This window comes from Ziziphus jujuba, chromosome 8 (genome assembly GCF_031755915.1).
Source record: "Ziziphus jujuba cultivar Dongzao chromosome 8, ASM3175591v1".
In the NCBI taxonomy this organism is placed as follows: domain Eukaryota; kingdom Viridiplantae; phylum Streptophyta; class Magnoliopsida; order Rosales; family Rhamnaceae; genus Ziziphus; species Ziziphus jujuba.
The window spans coordinates 9,500,593-9,519,110 of NC_083386.1; the positions used below are offsets into that span (position 1 = coordinate 9,500,593).

Genomic DNA, 18,518 nt, shown 5'->3' on the forward strand with positions numbered 1-18,518 from the left:
GAAGTAGAGTTTGACACTACATTGAATCGCCAAAAAAGTGTGCTTTTTTAAGAATTAGATGCGGGTTCCATGGAACTTAGAGATTGATCTCTGGAATGAATCAAAAAAGATTGATAGAATAAAACATCTAGGATAAAGCAAATCCGGATGGTGGCAATATGATATCCTTGAGATTTTTTGGGGGTTTAGTGACTAAAATTACAAAATATAGTATTTTTCTTCTTTCTTATCAGAATCCAAACAGGAACCCCAACAAAAGTCGTAAATCATTTTAGATGGTGTATGGCTGCGCTTTATGTTTTTTAGGAATATATGGCCGGATTGTTGTATTTTGGAACCAAGAGAAACCAAAAAATTCCATAAAATAGGAAATAAACAATAATAAAATAAAAAACTAACCATTTAGAATTTTACACATAATCAATGTTTTTATTCTGAACGAAACCATTGGAAAACAATTTTCAAAACACACTATTTATTAAACAAACATTATATCATATCAACATCAACATCTTCTAGCTTTCATACCATAGAGGTTCCAATGGATGGAACCACCGGAGATACTCTTATTTAAATATCAAAAGGAAAGTTCTCTTCCGGATTGAAGCTCCTGGAATCACCTTCCCTTCACATGGGAAAAAAAAAATATAAAAAGAGCACAAAAACCAAAAAAAAAAAGAAAAGAAAAGAAAAGAAAAAGATTACAAATTCCTTTCACTCGTATTATCCTGAATAAAAAAGTCTAAAACTGAATTTATGAACAAGAAGGCATATTAGGAGGGGGGGGCTTCATGCTAGTTTGATTAGTAGGTCCATTTTCCACAATGATTACAGTGGCCATGCCCCATGTAGCATGCTCTTCTATGTGACAATGCATAAACCATACCCCTGAAATTTAAACAATTTCACACAACTTTTAGTTTCTAATATCAATAAAATAATACTTATAAAAACATATATATTCAAATTTTAAATAGCCACAAGGAAATAATGTTGCTGAGCTAGCTTATGATGATGTTGATCAATAATGGTGATGTGGTCCCAAATATTTTTAATAATTTTTATTTTTTCACATTTTTTTATTTTTCAATTTTTTATATTTAAAAAAAGTATTTATTACTAAGTGATCCATTGGCAGGAGAAATTATTCAGTGCACAATGTGCACCAGCCTAGATTCTGATTTGATGCACATAGGGCATAGGCATAGCATAGCAAAGAAGTTGAAAAATGTGATAATAATTTTTTTATAAAAAAAATAATAATTAATTAATTAACAATTAGTAGGCACGCATACCAGGATTGTCGGCAATGAATCTGACAGCGGACCATCCATTCCTAGGGACTCCAATGGTGTTAACCAGAGGTGGGTCATCCAAGTTGTAACTTTCTGGAGAAGAAGTTTCATTGAAAATTCCATAACCTGTCCCAATCAAGTAGAAGCTAAAGCCGTGAAGATGCATTGGATGGTTCTGAGCACCCCCAAGGTTTGTTCCTTGGTACACTATTTCTACTGCTTCTCCATACTTGACTTTTGTCACATTTGTCCCCACCATCGGATTGTATTCATATAATGTATTATTCCCCGATGTGAAGTTAAAATAATGAAGTGGTCTAGCCGGGAAATCCGTCGTATAGGTGCCATTATTTATACTCCTGTCAAAAAAAATTTAAAAAAAAAAAAAGTTTTAAGCAATAATATTATTTACCACCACTAGCTTATAATAAAACATGATTAATTAATTTATGTGGTAATAAATTTTGTATTAAATTATACATCGTTATGAATATTATTTGAGATAACTTATGTTTTCCCTTTTCATTTTCAATGAAACTAAACATTTTTAAAACACTATCCGAACAATTTCAGAATGCAAATTAAACGTACCAATAATATGCATATAGGATATCAAGAGTTGGGGCGTCGAAGGTGATGTTGGTCAAGCTAGCAGCAATCCTATTGTTATTAGGACCACCACAAGATTGGTTGGCACATTCTATTTGATTCACTGCAATTGTAATGAACATACTTTTGGTAATATTTGTGGGGACAGTGACGTTGTACAACGACTTGATTTTAGCGGTGAAGTTATCGGCTGCATCTTGATTGGTATTGTTAGGAAGGTTGGGGTAAGAAGGAGAAGAAGGGGGAGTATAAGTGCCATTGTAATGAACAACAGCCGAGGTGCTGTTGTATTCCTCGTCGGCCTCGTCGAATAGGTTGTCGAATTGGATAGAAATATAAGGCTTAGCGGCCATGTAATAGTAACTTGGAGTCTGGTTGGCGGTGAACAAGATGTCCATAGTTTGTCCAGGAGTTATCATGATGTAATCCGTGACTATGTGCTTGATGTATGCAGCATCTTGTGCTACCACCGTGAGGGTGTGATTGGCAATTCCGAAAAACATTTCTTCGTTCATTACGGCATTCACTACACGTAGAAGATACGTATTGTTGTAGTTCACATGGAGATGATACGTTGTATTTTCTGTAACAAGTAACAGCAGATATTTATTGATTATATAAACTACTTAATATATTCATTACAATACAACAATATATTCTAAATTATTATGTAATTTAAAAGAAAAAAAATCGAACGTTGTAACTAGAAAAAAGTACAACAAAGAAAAGAGCATCTTTTTTTTTTTTTTTTTTTTAGTCTAAAAATGCATGATTTAAAATATTCAAATAAATATCATACCAATGTCAGAGCAATAATAAACATCTCCTTGCCAGCCGTTGATGGTGTAACCAGCCACTTCAGGTGGTCCACTTCCAGCGGCCGTGGATTCATCAATTGCTTCCTTTAAGTCCTCATCGTACCATGATCCTGCATTAATGAATCAAGTACGAAAAAATAATTAAATCCAATTCCATATATTTAATGCCAAAAGACCTGTTTTCTTTAATTATAATAATAATATATTTGTAAAGATTAGTTCTATACGGATCACATTTAATTGGACCGCTAACACCTTATAATTTTTTTATTTTTAAATATCATACATGTATGCACGCCAAAGTTTCTCAACATGCAGAATTACTTTAAAAGTTGAGAATTAATTAAAATTCTAAATGGTATATATATTGAAATTCTAAATGAGGAAAGTAAAGTCCTCATATACGTTATTATTTGATTTTTTAACTTTGGCTGTTAAAACAATCAAAGGATTAATTGATAAAAAATATCCTACAGTAAAGGATTAGATGTATTTGTATTTACCAAGTACAATGGTTCTTTCCTCGTCAGGCTCAGGAAATGGATATGTATTTCCAATTGGAGGTAAAATAATAATAGCACCGTGAACAGAGGCTCTGGTCCAATCACTATGGGCATGCCACCAAAGTGTTCCTTCTTCATCAGAAAAATTAACCTCATAAGTGAAATTCTGTCCTGGATGAATTGGACACTGTGTGATGTTCTCTGGACCATCTGACCATGGATTTCTTGGCTGCTTCACTCCATGCCTATTAGCATTATAATAGAAAATAATTAACCCTTTTAACTATTTTAAACATAGGTTTATTTTCAACCCTTTGAAAAGCCAAAAGGTTGCCAAAATAATTAAAGAGACAAATTAAGATGGTAATTGATTGGTTAACATGTATTATAAGTTATACCAGTGAATAGTTACACCATAATTTCCGTCATTGTGGACATTAACAAATGCTGTATCTCCTTTTCGAACAGCAATGGTGGGACCTGGAAAGGCTCCATTGACAGTGAGCATGCTTTTTGTGGCACATATTCTTGTAAAATTCGCCTCCTTAAGCTGCACCAATCACAGTGGATACGCCCACCTTAGTCACTACATAATAAACTACATATATACATGTATATATCTGTATATATGATTTTGCTATAAAAAAACATCCAGCTTTTAATAACGTGAGTATCTAACATTAAGCAACATTTTCTTTGATAGAGATTTTTCATAACATATTATGATGGGAGACAAATCTTTTCTATGGCAAAACTCTCTCTCTCTCTCTCTCTATATATATATATATATATATATATGTATAGAAATCATCTATTAGGCTCAAAGGAACAATTTATGTTCGGCACTTAACATCCTATTGTCAGTAATAGACGCTTAGTAATATGTCATATATGGAATAAAATATAAATTGTTCGATAGAGTCTATTAAATAATTTTTCTGTATAAAAAATATAAGAGCATATATATAATATATGTATATATAAAAGTACTCTATCCCTTTATCTAGGATCATTTTATTTCCAACGCTAAATTATTTAACATCCCCAAATAAATTAGGACAAATCTTGAATAAAAATTTCATGGAGAGGAGACTCATTGTATGCAATATATACTTATACATTTAGTATTTTTAAGTTGTCGATATTCATATTTTATAATTATTATATATATATAGTAAATTGCATGACGTCAAAATTAGTTAGACTCAAAAATAAAAAATAAAAAATAAAATTCTCTCAATTTGAGACTCATCATTTAATCAATGCTATGCAACGAATCCAAAGAGTACAAAATCATATTTGTGCATTTTAAAATTTTCATTAAAAATGAAATATATATATATATATATAGAAAAATTTTAGGATGCGGACCATATCTAAGCTCAAAAAGCATCATCTTAACTATGATCAGCACTGTAAAACTACTATATATATATATATATAGTTATGTTCAAGTAAAGTTTATATTTAATAAAATAAAATATATTTTGACGATCATTGAATTATATTAAAGATTATAATTGAAAATTTAAAAAATAATTAAACATATATTTAATAATATATTAAAATCTTATTTAAAAAAAGTAAATTTTATCGGATATATAATTTTAAATCTTAACTTTTGATATGATTTGAAGACTGAAAATAAAGAATTTTGTATTAAATTTATATTAAAGACCTTATTTGATCATGATAACATATATATATATATATATATATATATAATTTTCAAACATAATCTAAAGACCAAGTTAGAGAATGCACCAAACTTATGATCATTAGATAATCAATTAAAGAAGGAAAAAAAAAAAAAAAAAAAACACCACCTCATTTAGCATTAACGCTAACCAAGCAATAATTGGGGGAGGGTAAGTAAATTAAACTTACAACGAAACTATAGTGATGGACGTTAGCAGCCATGGAAAGGACCAATCCATCCAGGAAAAAAAACCCCATGAGGAACCCAATGATCAAACCCATTTTCTTCATTCCCATTCCTACTTTAATTTAGTGATAAAATCTTTCACCTTACTTTGTTTCTTATGGATTTTCTGATTGAGTTGATGAGCTGTTATTTATAGGCAAATTGAAAAGATTTAACAATACGCTTTTTGAAAATTCTAACGTCAATAGAAAACAGGGCAAGTGGGAAAATGCATGTGCGAAAACAACCCACTGGTCCTGGGGCCACCAATTCTGCAAAGAGAAGTGAAGTGCTGCTCTGCATATTTATTTATTTTGAAACGAGAAACATATGGATGGCAACTACATCGATGCAAAATTAGTTAAAAATAAAATAAATAAATACTAGTTAAGTAAATTGATATTATATATTAAATATCTTTATCATTTTAAAATAACTATAAATTGATGTTATATATAATTATCTTGTCATTTTTTGTTTTAAAATAAAAAAAATATTTCTTATAAGTATCATAAATATCAGATCATAATTCTGACCATATAATTTTATAATATAAAATAAGCCTATTATATATAAATGCCTCATCACTTTGGAGGTCTCTAATGCCACACGTCATTTGAACAATCCATTGCCGGTATATATGACATTTCTTTTCTATTTAGCTTTTTTAATGGGAGATTGCAAAATTTTTCAATGGTAAATTAGGTACTAAATTTGAAGCCACATAATCATAAAGCACGGGGTCATATATTATTTAATGAATTAAGTAATATTATTTTATGTTTAATTAGTAAAAGATAATCAAATAGCATATCTCTTTTGAATTTAATAAAAGTTAAAGTTTGATATTGTCGCTTGTTAACATTTGTTATTAAAGTTTAGTAATAGAATTTGATATTGATAATAACATTGATATTGATTATTGATAATAACGTTGATATTTATTATTGAAGAATCTATACGAACCCTAAAATTTAATATTATTATCTTATAATAATAATTTCAAAATACTGTTACAAAAATCTTTAATTAAATTGATATGATAATGTGTATATATATATATATATGTGTGTGTGTGTGTGTGTCTGTGTGTGCCTTGTAATTTTATACTTCAAATATTATCCTACCTAGCAAATATTAATAAGTTTTATCTCTTTCCCTCCAATCCAATCAACACAACATATTAACTTTTGTTGATGAGTGACGGATTCAGAATATATATAAATATATATATATATATATATATATACGTCTTTGTTTTTTTTTTTTTTTTTTCTTTTCATCAGAGGGATACCACTATCTGATAGAACTTAATTATTTTTTAAATTTATGATTTAAAGAAAAATAGACATATAAAAGTGTACATTTTTTATTTTTGGCTGTACTGCAAGTCAAACAATTAGAGTAGTTACTAATTAATTTATTTTCTCTCGTTTTAATAATTTAATTTATATTAAAAATGAATATACTCCTTGAGGAACAAGAAAAGGAATAAATTCTTTTTTTTTTTGGATGAATAAGGAACAAAATTTTTTAATTCACCGAAAACCGTGTCGTCAATATGAAATGATGACCTTTAGCAACCACATGCATGCATAGGATTCATAAAATATATATATATATAATATAATAAAATAATATGCGTGAATGGTCCATTCTACTAATAAAACGTGTACCATTGTGGACCGGAAAAGAACAAAATGGTCAGGCATGCTTTTGTCCCTACAAGCTATAATTTAATCAAATTAATTGATGAAATGACTTTGCTCAATTATAGCTTCTTTTTTTTTTTTGGGGTAATGTTGCTCAATTATAGCTTGTTCCATGAAAAAATAAAAAAAAAATAATAATAATAAAATAACCAAGTGACTTTGCTAGCTCCTATTACAATAAAAAAAAAATAAATAATTTGCTTGGTAAAAATTATGTATAAAAAAGGAAAAAAAATGTTTATTTTCTCCAATATTTTTTTAAAAGAAATAAAATTGAGGAAGAGGTCTATATAATGTTGGCGAAAAACGAGAATGTCAATGTCTCAAATTTTTCACTAATTAAACAAAAGTAATGGGACTCACTCAATTGCCGACGAAGAATGATAGATTTTCAAGATTACGGACTCTAATCAAAATGTACAGAACTCTAGAGAAGTCAATAAAAGCAAGCAATTAATTGAAAACTTCCAATTGCAAAAGGACGAAAAACAAAAAGAAAGAAGCAATTGAGAAGTTTTCTAGAAATCAGTTTTTGAACTATAGTGCAATTTAAGCATATTTATTAGAGTGATTAGAGCTTTAAAAAAGAACATAAAAAATGATAAAAATATTTTTTTATAGTGTTTAGCCAATTATGTAAAAAAAAAAATTTATTTTTTTAATGATTTTATTTAAAAGAATTACCAATTTTTATAATTTTAAAATAAATGTCAATTAAATTATTCCCTTTCTAGAAGACATAAATACTTAATTTATCAAATAAGTGTTTTTAACCTTCCATAAAGATAAAGCAATACCAAACTTTACGTGGAGGAATATTTTTCAGAGGGCCCCTTGTAAAGGACAATGATTGACCTACAGAAATCTGCACATGTTGTCCTATGCCTATTTGTTTAATAACCTAGTCTTTTAGCTCTTTATATATTTTAATTTTGTTTCAGTTTAATTCCAACATAAAATTAATATGTAATAATTAATTAAATGAAAATTTACTTACCATATTGAATTAATTAAATAATCTGCTTGTTAAAAATTTTAAATATTTAAGAAATTTAATAAAAATTTTGCTTATGCCTAATGATTTTTTAATTAGTTAAGGGTTAAAAAAAATATTGTTTGAAAAAATGTTATGGTTGAGTGTAAAAAAATAAATTATACTAATTGGAGAACAAATGGGGTACAATTAAAATAAAATTGAAAAAGAGAGATATCTATAAAGAGTTTTGATAAGATAAGAATCTCATAAGATATTTAAGGATTGGGATATGAGATGTCAAGTGTTACGTAGGGGAAAAAAATAATCAACTTTAAAAAAAGCAAACACTAATAAATACTAATTTTTTTAAATAATAATAATAACTATTAGTAGGTCATGGACACATTTTATAAGTTGCTCTTCCTTTTTATGTTCTATTTTTTAAAAAAATTAAAAAAACATATATTCAAAGGATAAAGTACTTTCCCAATCTTATTTTTATGATTTTCTATATAAAAAAATATACATTTTAAAGATTTTTTTTATAATTATTAATAAAAATATTTATTTTATTTAAAAATATATTTGAAGGTATTATTTAGATCTTTTTTAATATTTATATATGTGTAGTCACTAAATTACATAAAAGTTTCACTTGTTTTTTTTTTTTATGATATTGAAATTTTGGATGAAAAAGTAATTAAACATTAATAGTGAAATAAATTAGCAAGACCAATTTGGGAAAAAAAAAAAAACAATAGTTTGAGAATAAATATATAATTTAGGGACTTTTGATATTATCCTCTCTTTAATTTTGATTCTGTCATTTTTAAATTTAAGTGGATGACAACCCATGATTACTTTTGGAAAACATTTATAAAGAAGATCAATCAATGAGAATATACAAGCCACCACAAGTCATCATTATAACCACGTAGATAAATTTTAATGGTAATGATGAGAAAAGTACATCGAGATTCATGCCAAAATTTTGCTTATTAAATATTAGTAATACAATATTTTCCCAAAGAAAAGAGACAATTAGTTATACAACATAATAATAAAAATAATAAAAAGCAATAAGAAGTTGCTCTGTAGGCCATGGTCATTACACATGCAAAAGGCATTTATGTTTGCTAATTATTTGTCTCCATCACTATAAAATTATAATTTTTAATCGAATCATTTGTTTTATAAAGTAAAATTTCAATTATTTTTCACGTGGTATAAACGTTAACAATAATGCTTATTATGAGGGAAAAAAAAAAAGAAGGTAATATTTAAATTATATGTTTTAGAAATTTGTTTTTGTCGGTTTATGATTAGGTGGATGACAATTGACAACCTAGGATTCCTTTTGGTAAAAAAATTATGAAGTAGTCAAAAAATTTGAAATTTATAGCATCAATCAATAAGAACATACAAGTCATCATGCATGATAACAACGTAGATTAATTTTAATGATAACGATTAAAAAATAACACCAACATTCAAGCCAAAGTTTCGCTTATTAAATATTAGTAATACCAAAAAAAAAACAAAAAAAGGCAATGAGAATCTTTTATTTTTTATTTTGGCTGAATAAAAGCAAGGAGAAGTTGCCATTTAGGCTTTGATCATAATACATATAAATTCTGCCATATGGGTTCACTAATTATTTGTCTCAGTTACTATAAAATATTTTTAACCTAATAATTTGTTTTACAAAGTAAAGTTTCAATTATATTTCACGTGGTAAACGTTAGTAATGTTTATTATGAGTAAAAAAAAAAAAAAAAAAAAAAGAATATTTGAATTGTATTTTTTAGGTGCATGAACAAAGAAAAGTAGGCTAAGACGAACTAGTTCTTCTTTTTCTTTTGCTTTCGCTGATTTGATTTTTTTTTTTTTTTTCGTTTACAGAACATGCTAGAATTTGTCGATTATGTTTGTTTATTTTAGGAGCAATAGTAATATGTTTTGGTTCAATGCTTATTCCTTACCAAAAAAAAAGGGCATGTTTGAAACTCGAAATTTGAAAAAAAAAAAAAAAAAAAAAAAAGAGAGAGAGGATTTCAAATTGAAACTTAAAATAAAAATGTTGAAATTCTTTTGATTAAAGCAAGGATTTTCAGCAAACATATACGGAAAAGTCCATGTAAATCTTGATAGAAGGGTTAAATTTCACTTTAACTTTATTATGAAAGAAATTTTACTTTTGACTTTCAAATTTAAATTCCTTTAAAAAAAAAAAAAACTTAATTTTAAACAATACGGTTTTAGCTTTCAAAATTTAATAGGTTGTATTTTCCTCAAATCAGTTTTTCTTATCTTTTTTAATTTTTTAAGAAAACAAAACTTAAGTGGTATTATTTTCAATTTTTATTTTCTCTTATAAGAAGGTATTAAATTTCAATTAAATAAGTTAGAGATACTAAAATTATAATATTTAAAACTAGGGATCTAAACTATAATTAATAATCAGAATCACATGATAATTGGATAAAATGCAACAAATTTAAATTTAAGCAAAGCAAGAAATTAATTAATCTAGCAGCAAAATGGTTGATATTGTCTCAAAGACAGAAAAGAAAATCAATTTTCTTTTCCCGTTACTGAAAGAACATCTAATTAACGGTTAATGTGTAAATATAAATGTGTAGGAATTTATATATATTATTTGAAATAAAATAAATATATATAATATAGTTTTTATGGCAAATGCAATAATTAATTTGAGCATGAAATAAAATTTGCTATATATAAAAAAAACATATATACCTAATTCACACAGACACTGCACAAAATAAAATAATAAAGTAGAGAGTCACCAGCTGGCCTTAAGAGCAAGAAAATATGGACTACTTTTGAGATTTGTCGTGATGCCAAGAAAGATGTTGAAGATGCAAAATTGTGAAGAGGATTTGAAGTGTACTCATTATATCAACGACATAGATGAGTAAGACTTTTATATCATATAAATTTTAATTTTGCAGTACAATTATTAATGTTTTTGAAGTACATGTGTACTGCACCATTACCACTATTTTTTCTGTTATTTATTATTTCTCTTTTCCCTTTAATCCAAAAAATATTTGCCCAATTTAAACATAGCTCTTATTTATTATTATTTTTCCACAAATATTGTATTTTCTGTTTTGAAAAATTATAATAAATCTCTCTCACATTTTTCTTGGATCACATTTGAACAGATAAAAAAATATATATATATTTTGTATGAGTAAAATAAAATTAAATAAAAAATGTAGATATGGTATGCTTATCAGTTTTATTGATGAAAAGAACAAATTTTTCCATACATTCCTTCTATCTTGCTACCATCAGTCTAAAAATATGTTTTGCACCATATGATCCATTGAGAATGGCCACTAAAATTTCTTAATATCCTTGGCACTCTTAGACTTCAAATTCAGTATAAATGCTTCATTTTGGAGCAAGATATAAAAAAGGAGGTCAACAACGTTATCTTGACCATATGATGCAAGCCTTGGCGTCATAACGCACAAGTCTTTTAGATCAATTTTTTTAATATCAAGTTTTTTTTTTTAATTAAAAAAAAAGTTAAAAAATAATTCATATGAATTTAGAAAAAAATAAAAATTCGTGTTAGAAAATGCGTTGAAGATATTTGGCAAAATCTTGCACTTATATTGCATGGTTCACCTATTCAAATTAAAAATAATAATAATAATAATAAATTATAAATATTAAACTGTACATTTTTAAAATGAATTGAATTGGAACCGATAAAAAGATAAACAAAAGTTAATTAGATTATGATTATATCTAAATTCTATATTGTAGAAAGTTTTAAATAATTATAGATTAGTAGCATGTATGAGACTAAATTTTTTTCTTGAAAACTTAGAATAAAGTTATCATGAATATATTATAAATAGATATTTGCTATTTTTTTTTTTTGAAAATTTGAAATACACAAAGTTTCCATTAACTTATTATGAATATATGTTGACTAATATATATGTGTTAATTGCATAGGCATAGACTTTTAAAATTTGAATTATTTTATTGTTTAGTGGTTTTATGTGATTAAACTAATAATAAAAATAACAAAACACCTTATTATGTCTAAGCTCTCATCTAAGCTTATAAGGTTTGAGGCTTGATCTCACCGTCTTATCATGTCTCACATTTTTTAAAACCTTGATAAATGGTTGTCATAGCAATCAATTTTAAGTAAAATTCATTTTACTTTGTTAAACTAAAATTCATATTTGATGATCAATTGATTTTATTAAAGTCTACAATTTAAAGCTTAAAAATGCTCAAATATAGATTAACAAACGAAAATCTTATTTAAAAAAATAAATATTTCAAGTCTCAATGATTAATAAATATAAATATCAATTTTTAATGTAATTTTATTTTAATTTAGACAGATGTTATAAATCTAACTAATATATAATTTAAAAAATTATGCACTATAAAATATAAAAAATAGGGAAATAGTAATGGGAAATCTCATCTTTTTATGATTTTATTGTATGATTTATATCATATTTGCCACCATAACCTATATTTCTAGGCTATTTATAAATATATATATATATATATATGTATACACGTATATCAAATAATCTCTACTATCAAAGGGTTACAGATATATTTCCTTTTCAATGGTTACACAGGTTATACAATTAAAAGAAGATAAAATAATGATGGTGACATCTATTATATTAATAAACGGTATATTATATACTATTATTTTTGCAGTACATTTGTTTTTGTTAATTTTTTAAAACATTAAATTGTTTTTAAAATTTTTTTCATTCGATAAGTATTTAGAATATTTAGAAAGCAAAATCGTATCAAAATCCTAAACAATTTTCTATTTTAAAAGTACGAAAAAACAAAAACAAAACAGAAAATACCCTTGTTTTTAAAGCAGCACATTTGTTTTTGTTAATTATTTAAAACATTAAATTGTTTTTTAAAATTGTTTTCATTCGATAAGTATTTAGAATATTAGGAAGCAAAATCGTATCAAAATCCTGAACAATTTTCTATTTTTAAAAGTACAAAAAAACAAAACAAAACAGAAAACACCACATTTGTTTTTGTTAATTATTTAAAACATTAAATTGTTTTTTAAAATTGTTTTCATTCGATAAATATTTAGAATATTTAGAAAGCGAAATCGTATCAAAATCCTACACAATTTTCTATTTTTAGAAGCGCCAAAAAAAAAAAAAAAAAAAACAACAACAAAACAGAAAACATCCTTGTTTTTAAAAATTAACGAGTTTGGCTATTGTTTTTTTTTTCCCCAAGAACCGTTTTCAAAAACAGATTGCTTTCTAACTCCGTCTGGGACGTCGGAGATCCTCTTCTCTCTTTGCCATTCTCTCCTTCTCTTCCGTGCTGAAATTATTTGGTAATTTACTCAGCTTTTTCTCTCTTCCTTTTCTCTAGAATTGTTCGCTGATTTGATTTTGAATTTTTTGTTCGTTTTTGGTGAAATGATTTTTGATTTGTTTGAATGGAATTGTTCTTTCTCTCGCCTGCTTTGCTGCCTTATCTTTTGGTTTTTTGCATTGCATTTGTATTTTAGAGAGTTTGGCTGTTTTTAGATATGGAATTTTTGGTGTATCATGGCTTATTTTTCATCGTACAAAGAGGTGGTGGTCTCCACCTATCAATCAAAATTTTTTGAGATGTTTCATTTTTACTTGAAATTTGTGAAAATATTTCATGGGTTAGCTCCATTATATTTGATTTGCTTACAATTTTTCTTTCGTTTCATTGTAACACTAAATAATAAGGACTGGGTTTGCCTGAACCAGTACTGATTGTATTGTTGTCAATGAATAATATATAATAATAATAATAACAAATACAAAACAAAAAAGGAAAAGAAAAGAAAATAGAAAGTGGAGGTTTATTATTAGTTAAAGAGCATTGCAGATTAAAGTTTTGAAGTTTCCCAGTTAGGATAGGCTTATATTGTCTCAGTTATTGTAAAAAACTTATACATTAGGATAATGAGGAGAAACAGTAGTATCACCATCATCATTGTAAATGTGCTGATTGCTGAACCTGTCATTGCCTCTGAAAGATTGGGAATTTGATGATCAAATTAAGGTGTAGGTTGTGCTTAACTGAAATGTTCAAAATTTGTATGGACCTTATGGGAAATTGAAGTTTATGGAAATTATCGTCTAACTTTTTCTGGGTTTTCGCTAATGAGACATGCATTTCAGGTCTAGACCAATAGTAGGCTTATGTTTGTTGTCTCCGTATTATGATACGTCTTGTACTCTTGTTAACCATAAGTCATTTTGCACTTTCTAGTCTAAATTAAAGGGGAAATAAGTATAATTTTCTGTTATTTGTTTACACTTGTTTTTATATCCCTGTGCAATCAAGTGTAGCTTTGGAAGTATTCATTGCATTTATGATATGAACGTCTACATAACGTTACTGTCTCTTGATTACCACTCTGGAAGAAACATCAGACTATTATTTACTGGGTTTTTCATGATGGACCAGATTTAATTGCATTATCTGGAAAATGTGGCTGGTTTTCTTTTGTTTTCTTTTCATATTCACACCCTAAAGAATTATGCACCTTAAAGATTTCGCTACTTCAGTTCTCTATAATAATACTTTTTGTGATAGACTTGAAATGAGCTTACCAAGTTCAGAAACCAGGATTTTTCAGTTTGCCAAGTTAGACAGGACACTGTTACTAAATAAAAAGCTACTAAGTTAAGGCTCTTTGATTAAATTTGATTGTACAATCAGATTTCAACAATGGAGTACTTGGTGGGAACTATGGACCACTAGCCTGATTTGCATTAAAGACACTGACCTTAGTCATATTTGGCAGTTCGAGATAAGCAAAAAGAAATTACCCTACCAAACTTTTTAAAGGAAACTTTTTAACTTAGCTCTTCAAATATATTGCTCTGCTTTTTGCTTGATCATTTCCAGCAGCAACCATTAATTCATAATTAGACGAACTATTCCATCAGAATTTTTGTGGGTCTGCTTCTGCAGACTAAACTTGTCTATAGCTGCTCCTTAGCTGTTACCATTACCAATGTTTATCTTTATGCGTATTTCACTATTCCAGTTTACTTTCTCTTCACTGTCTGCTTCCCACTAAGATGGGAATATGGAATTTTAATATGCAAGTAGAGCCACTTCTCACAACAGCTCACCTGCCAATCCTGTTGCCTCTCTCATTCAAACATGAGTTTGTTTTTTGGCTGATCTTGACATTCATACTAGGATTATTAAAATATGTTTATGTTCTATAAATCTTATGATTTGAAAACTGGTTACTTGTTACTTTTATTATTCGAGCTCAAATGGTTGGTACTGTTTGGTTGATACACTTCTATCTAACATAATTTGAATTATATGCTTGTTGATAAATTATTTCCTATCTTGTACTGTTAATGGGAATGTCTTTAATTTACACCTCTATATATAGGATATATTTTCTGTCCATGTTATGACTTTGAGTGGGCTACTGTAGCCAGTGTGGTTCCATTGCAATGGGAATGTTGTGTTTTTCACGCTTTATGCTTGTAACTAGAGTTAACATCACCCTTTTATGTATTAGATGGCTGCCACAGGAATTCATGAGGATGATGAATCTTTATGGAGTTCTACAACAGAAAAGATTTTTATTGATATTTTGGTAGATGAGGTAAAGAAGGGAAATTTTAGAGATGGTCAATTTGCATCATCAACATGGGCTGAAATTCTTGAAGAGCTAAGAACTAGGAGTAAACGGAATTACTCCATGAAACAAGTTAAGCAGAAATTTAATAGGCTACGTGCCAAGCACCGTGACTTTAGTGAGCTATTGAAGGAAACTGGGTTTCGCTGGGATGCTGAAACAAATATTGTGCATGCTACAAAGGATATGTGGAAAAATTATTTACGGGTAAATATGCCATAACTTTACACTTTAGAAACATACTAGATAATAAACCATGATTTATTATATTATGTGTTGATGGTAGCTTTGTTTATTCTTTAGGAACACCCAAAAGCATCACCTTTCCGAAAGAAAGGATGCGAGCATTATAAGTTGCTGGGACTTATATTTTATAAGTCAACTGCCATTAGAGCGTTTCAACCTGCATCTACAAAAGACCGAACGGATACCAATGATGAGATAGAGTTGGAGAATGAGTTTCTCCACTCAAGTGCACATGTTGACATTGATGCCTGTAGTAGTAGCCGTGGTAATCCTATTCATACCCTTCATGGATCTACAAGTTGCTCTCCAAAACGTACTGCAGCAGGTAGTGCAGAACAAAGAATTAGAAACACTGAGGCAGTGAAGGCAACCGAAGAAGCTCCCTTGGCTAAAGCAGAGAGGAATAAGAGGGTCAAAAGCGTAGAGGAGAATGGCTTTAGTACTTGTGTAGATTCTTCCCTATCTAGATGTGTTTGCCTTCTTGAAGAGATGGAACAAATTAATGATGACACTTATTTGAAAGCAGTTGAGAGGTTTAGAGATCCAGATTGGAGAGAGATATTTGTTAATATGTCTAAGAAAAGAAAGAGGGCTTGGTTAGTTAGGCTTTAGTAAATTTACAAGTTTGTTAGCTAGACTTTGGTATTTTCTCTATGTAGTAGTCCTTCACATGCTCAGTTAGATCCAACTTTTTTTTTTTGATGAACTTATTTAGATCCAACTTAATTGGGTTCTATTTGGTTATTTTAATGCTTTCGGATTTTACTTGGTTAAATTTATAATATGTAAATGATGTTACTTTTAACCCTGTAAATTCGGCAGCATTAATGTTCATCTTCCTCAACTTGTGAATGCAATAGAACATGATGAGCTAAACAAGGGCAATACAGGAGTTCTACTTTTCTTTTTGTTTTTTTTATCCTTTCTTTTTCTATATATATATATATATATATTGAAAATAATTTTCAAAAAAACAAGTTTCAGAAAGCATGGTAAAATCATGGTTTCTCTTGGGTTTTAGTTTATAAGGCAATGGCATGCATGAAAATTTGAAGTACTAAAAATTTTCATGGTTGTCATTAGAAAACTCATCCGTTAATCTTAGAGAAGATTCATTTTGTAACGAAGAGGCTGGTAACGTTAAATCCACTTTTGTGCAAATCTACTAAATATACAATTCTCGCTCAGTTTGTACAGGAAAAATACAGGGGACCAAAAAGTAAATAAATAAATAAATAAAAGATAATATATATATATATATATATATATATAAGAAGGTACCAAGCTGGTTATGACAAAACTATCATATACACGAATCCTGTTCTTATTCATTTGAGAACCTGAGGTCTGTTAACTTTTTGGCTCAGTTAGATACAAAATCTGAAGAAAAGCATGAAAACAAAAAAATACAAGCTTGTCTGGCGCCAAATAATAATCCACCGCGCCCTGCATTTTGACATCGATGCCCAGGTTACCACAACATTACTTGCAGTCTTGTGCAATAAGTGGATACCTGAATATAAATTAGCTTCATTTTCTCTGCCAAAGGTCCAGAGTTCTTGTGCAATCTCCTCGGCTGGCATCGACATGGATCCTGCCCTTGCTTGCTTTGCAAGCAAATGAAATGCAAGTACGACAATCCTACATGACCACTGTCCCGGAATATACTTGGTCGATTTGGTGAATGTAAGTATCCTTTTATAGCAAGAACCTGGATTAAGTGTTTACAAACAGATGAAATTATGAACAAGAGCTAAATGGTTATACCAACACCAATTGTAGTGACCTCGAACATGCTTGGATAGGTTGGCAGAACAATCTTCGTGTCAAAATGGATTATATCCCACTTCACAAAATTGTTGACCTGAAGCTCACCTTCAGTCCTCCAACAATTTTCTTTCAATGGTTACAGTACCCTTCAGAGCAACTTAGTAAAGAGCAGAGCACTCATTGTTCTGCTCTTATCATATCCACCTTTCTTCTAATTCTCTCTCCCGTTGGTCAGATTCTGTCTTCTTCTTCTACTTCTTATTGTCCCACATGAGGAATGGATGGAGAAAGTAGTGGGAATCTATAAAACCTACAAAATACATTGCATATCAGAAGCTAAAGTTGTATGTAAATAATTTTAATGTTGTTTATATCATACAAAGGAATGATATGATACAGCTTTAGATCACATATTAAAATATGTATAGTTAATAAATATTGATTATTTTGAATCCCTTTGTCTACAAACTATAACAAAAGGAACACCAAACACATGAATGAAATAGCAAAATTTTTAGGTTTCAGCACCATGCATTATTACGCACATAGAAATGCAACCATCTCACACAAATATTTTATGACAGCTACTGCCCTAAAAGAAGGAATGGGGTGTGCATATCCGTTAGAATCAAAGTTTATAAGTCCAAACACTTTCACGAAGAAAACAAACTGCAGGATTTATATTTTCACCTTAATATTGCTTCCTATTGCCATTTCAAAACACAGCAGTTGTAAGCTTAATGAAACTTGTTGGCATATGACCTAAATGAGTTATTACAGTATGAATTATATATAAGATCCACCTTTGTGATTGTAAATTATAAAAATATGTATATATAAATTTCTTGGGCGATGTATAGAGAGGGACAATGCAGCTGCCACTTAAGAAATATGATTTTAATCAATTAGAAAACTAATGATAATTACTAGTAGGTCGCATAGATTTTATGGGTT

The 18,518-nt window shown here is 28.4% G+C and overlaps 2 protein-coding genes across 4 annotated transcripts; one reads left to right on the forward strand and one right to left on the reverse strand.

The window, feature by feature from the left end:
- Positions 1-368: 368 nt before the first annotated feature.
- LOC107413071 (putative laccase-9) lies at positions 369-10,765 on the reverse strand. 3 transcript variants are annotated; one of them, XM_048470426.2, is made up of 7 exons: positions 10,648-10,765; positions 3,624-3,775; positions 3,226-3,470; positions 2,704-2,832; positions 1,887-2,487; positions 1,296-1,654; positions 369-888 (listed from the first exon to the last, which is right to left on the reverse strand). In XM_048470426.2, exons 2-7 carry the CDS (start codon positions 3,731-3,733, stop codon positions 755-757), a joined length of 1,578 nt encoding a protein of 525 aa, XP_048326383.2. In that variant the 5' UTR covers positions 3,734-3,775; positions 10,648-10,765; the 3' UTR covers positions 369-754. The 3 variants fall into 3 exon arrangements, with proteins under 3 accessions (XP_048326383.2, XP_048326382.2, XP_048326381.2); XM_048470425.2 differs by having other exon boundaries at positions 10,598-10,762; XM_048470424.2 differs by lacking the exon at positions 10,648-10,765 and adding an exon at positions 5,113-8,320.
- A 2,307-nt stretch (positions 10,766-13,072) lies between these two features.
- Positions 13,073-16,578, forward strand: LOC107413078 (L10-interacting MYB domain-containing protein-like). The gene is made up of 3 exons (XM_016020938.4): positions 13,073-13,232; positions 15,429-15,755; positions 15,852-16,578. The coding sequence occupies exons 2-3, from the start codon at positions 15,429-15,431 to the stop codon at positions 16,404-16,406; spliced, it is 882 nt and encodes a 293-aa protein (XP_015876424.3). The 5' UTR covers positions 13,073-13,232; the 3' UTR covers positions 16,407-16,578.
- The last annotated feature ends 1,940 nt before the right edge of the window (positions 16,579-18,518 follow it).

Bases quoted from the DNA above. Each gene is read 5' to 3' on its own strand.
- LOC107413071 (XM_048470424.2), bottom strand. From the start codon at position 5,220: ATGGGAATGAAGAAAATGGGTTTGATCATTGGGTTCCTCATGGGGTTT. The intron at 3,776-5,112 runs GTAAGTTTAATT...TGATTGGTGCAG, and splicing joins TCCATCACTATAGTTTCGTT to CTTAAGGAGGCGAATTTTAC. The intron at 3,471-3,623 runs GTATAACTTATA...TAATGCTAATAG, and splicing joins TATGGTGTAACTATTCACTG to GCATGGAGTGAAGCAGCCAA.
- LOC107413078 (XM_016020938.4), top strand. From the start codon at position 15,429: ATGGCTGCCACAGGAATTCATGAGGATGATGAATCTTTATGGAGTTCT. The intron at 15,756-15,851 runs GTAAATATGCCA...TTTATTCTTTAG, and splicing joins TGTGGAAAAATTATTTACGG to GAACACCCAAAAGCATCACC.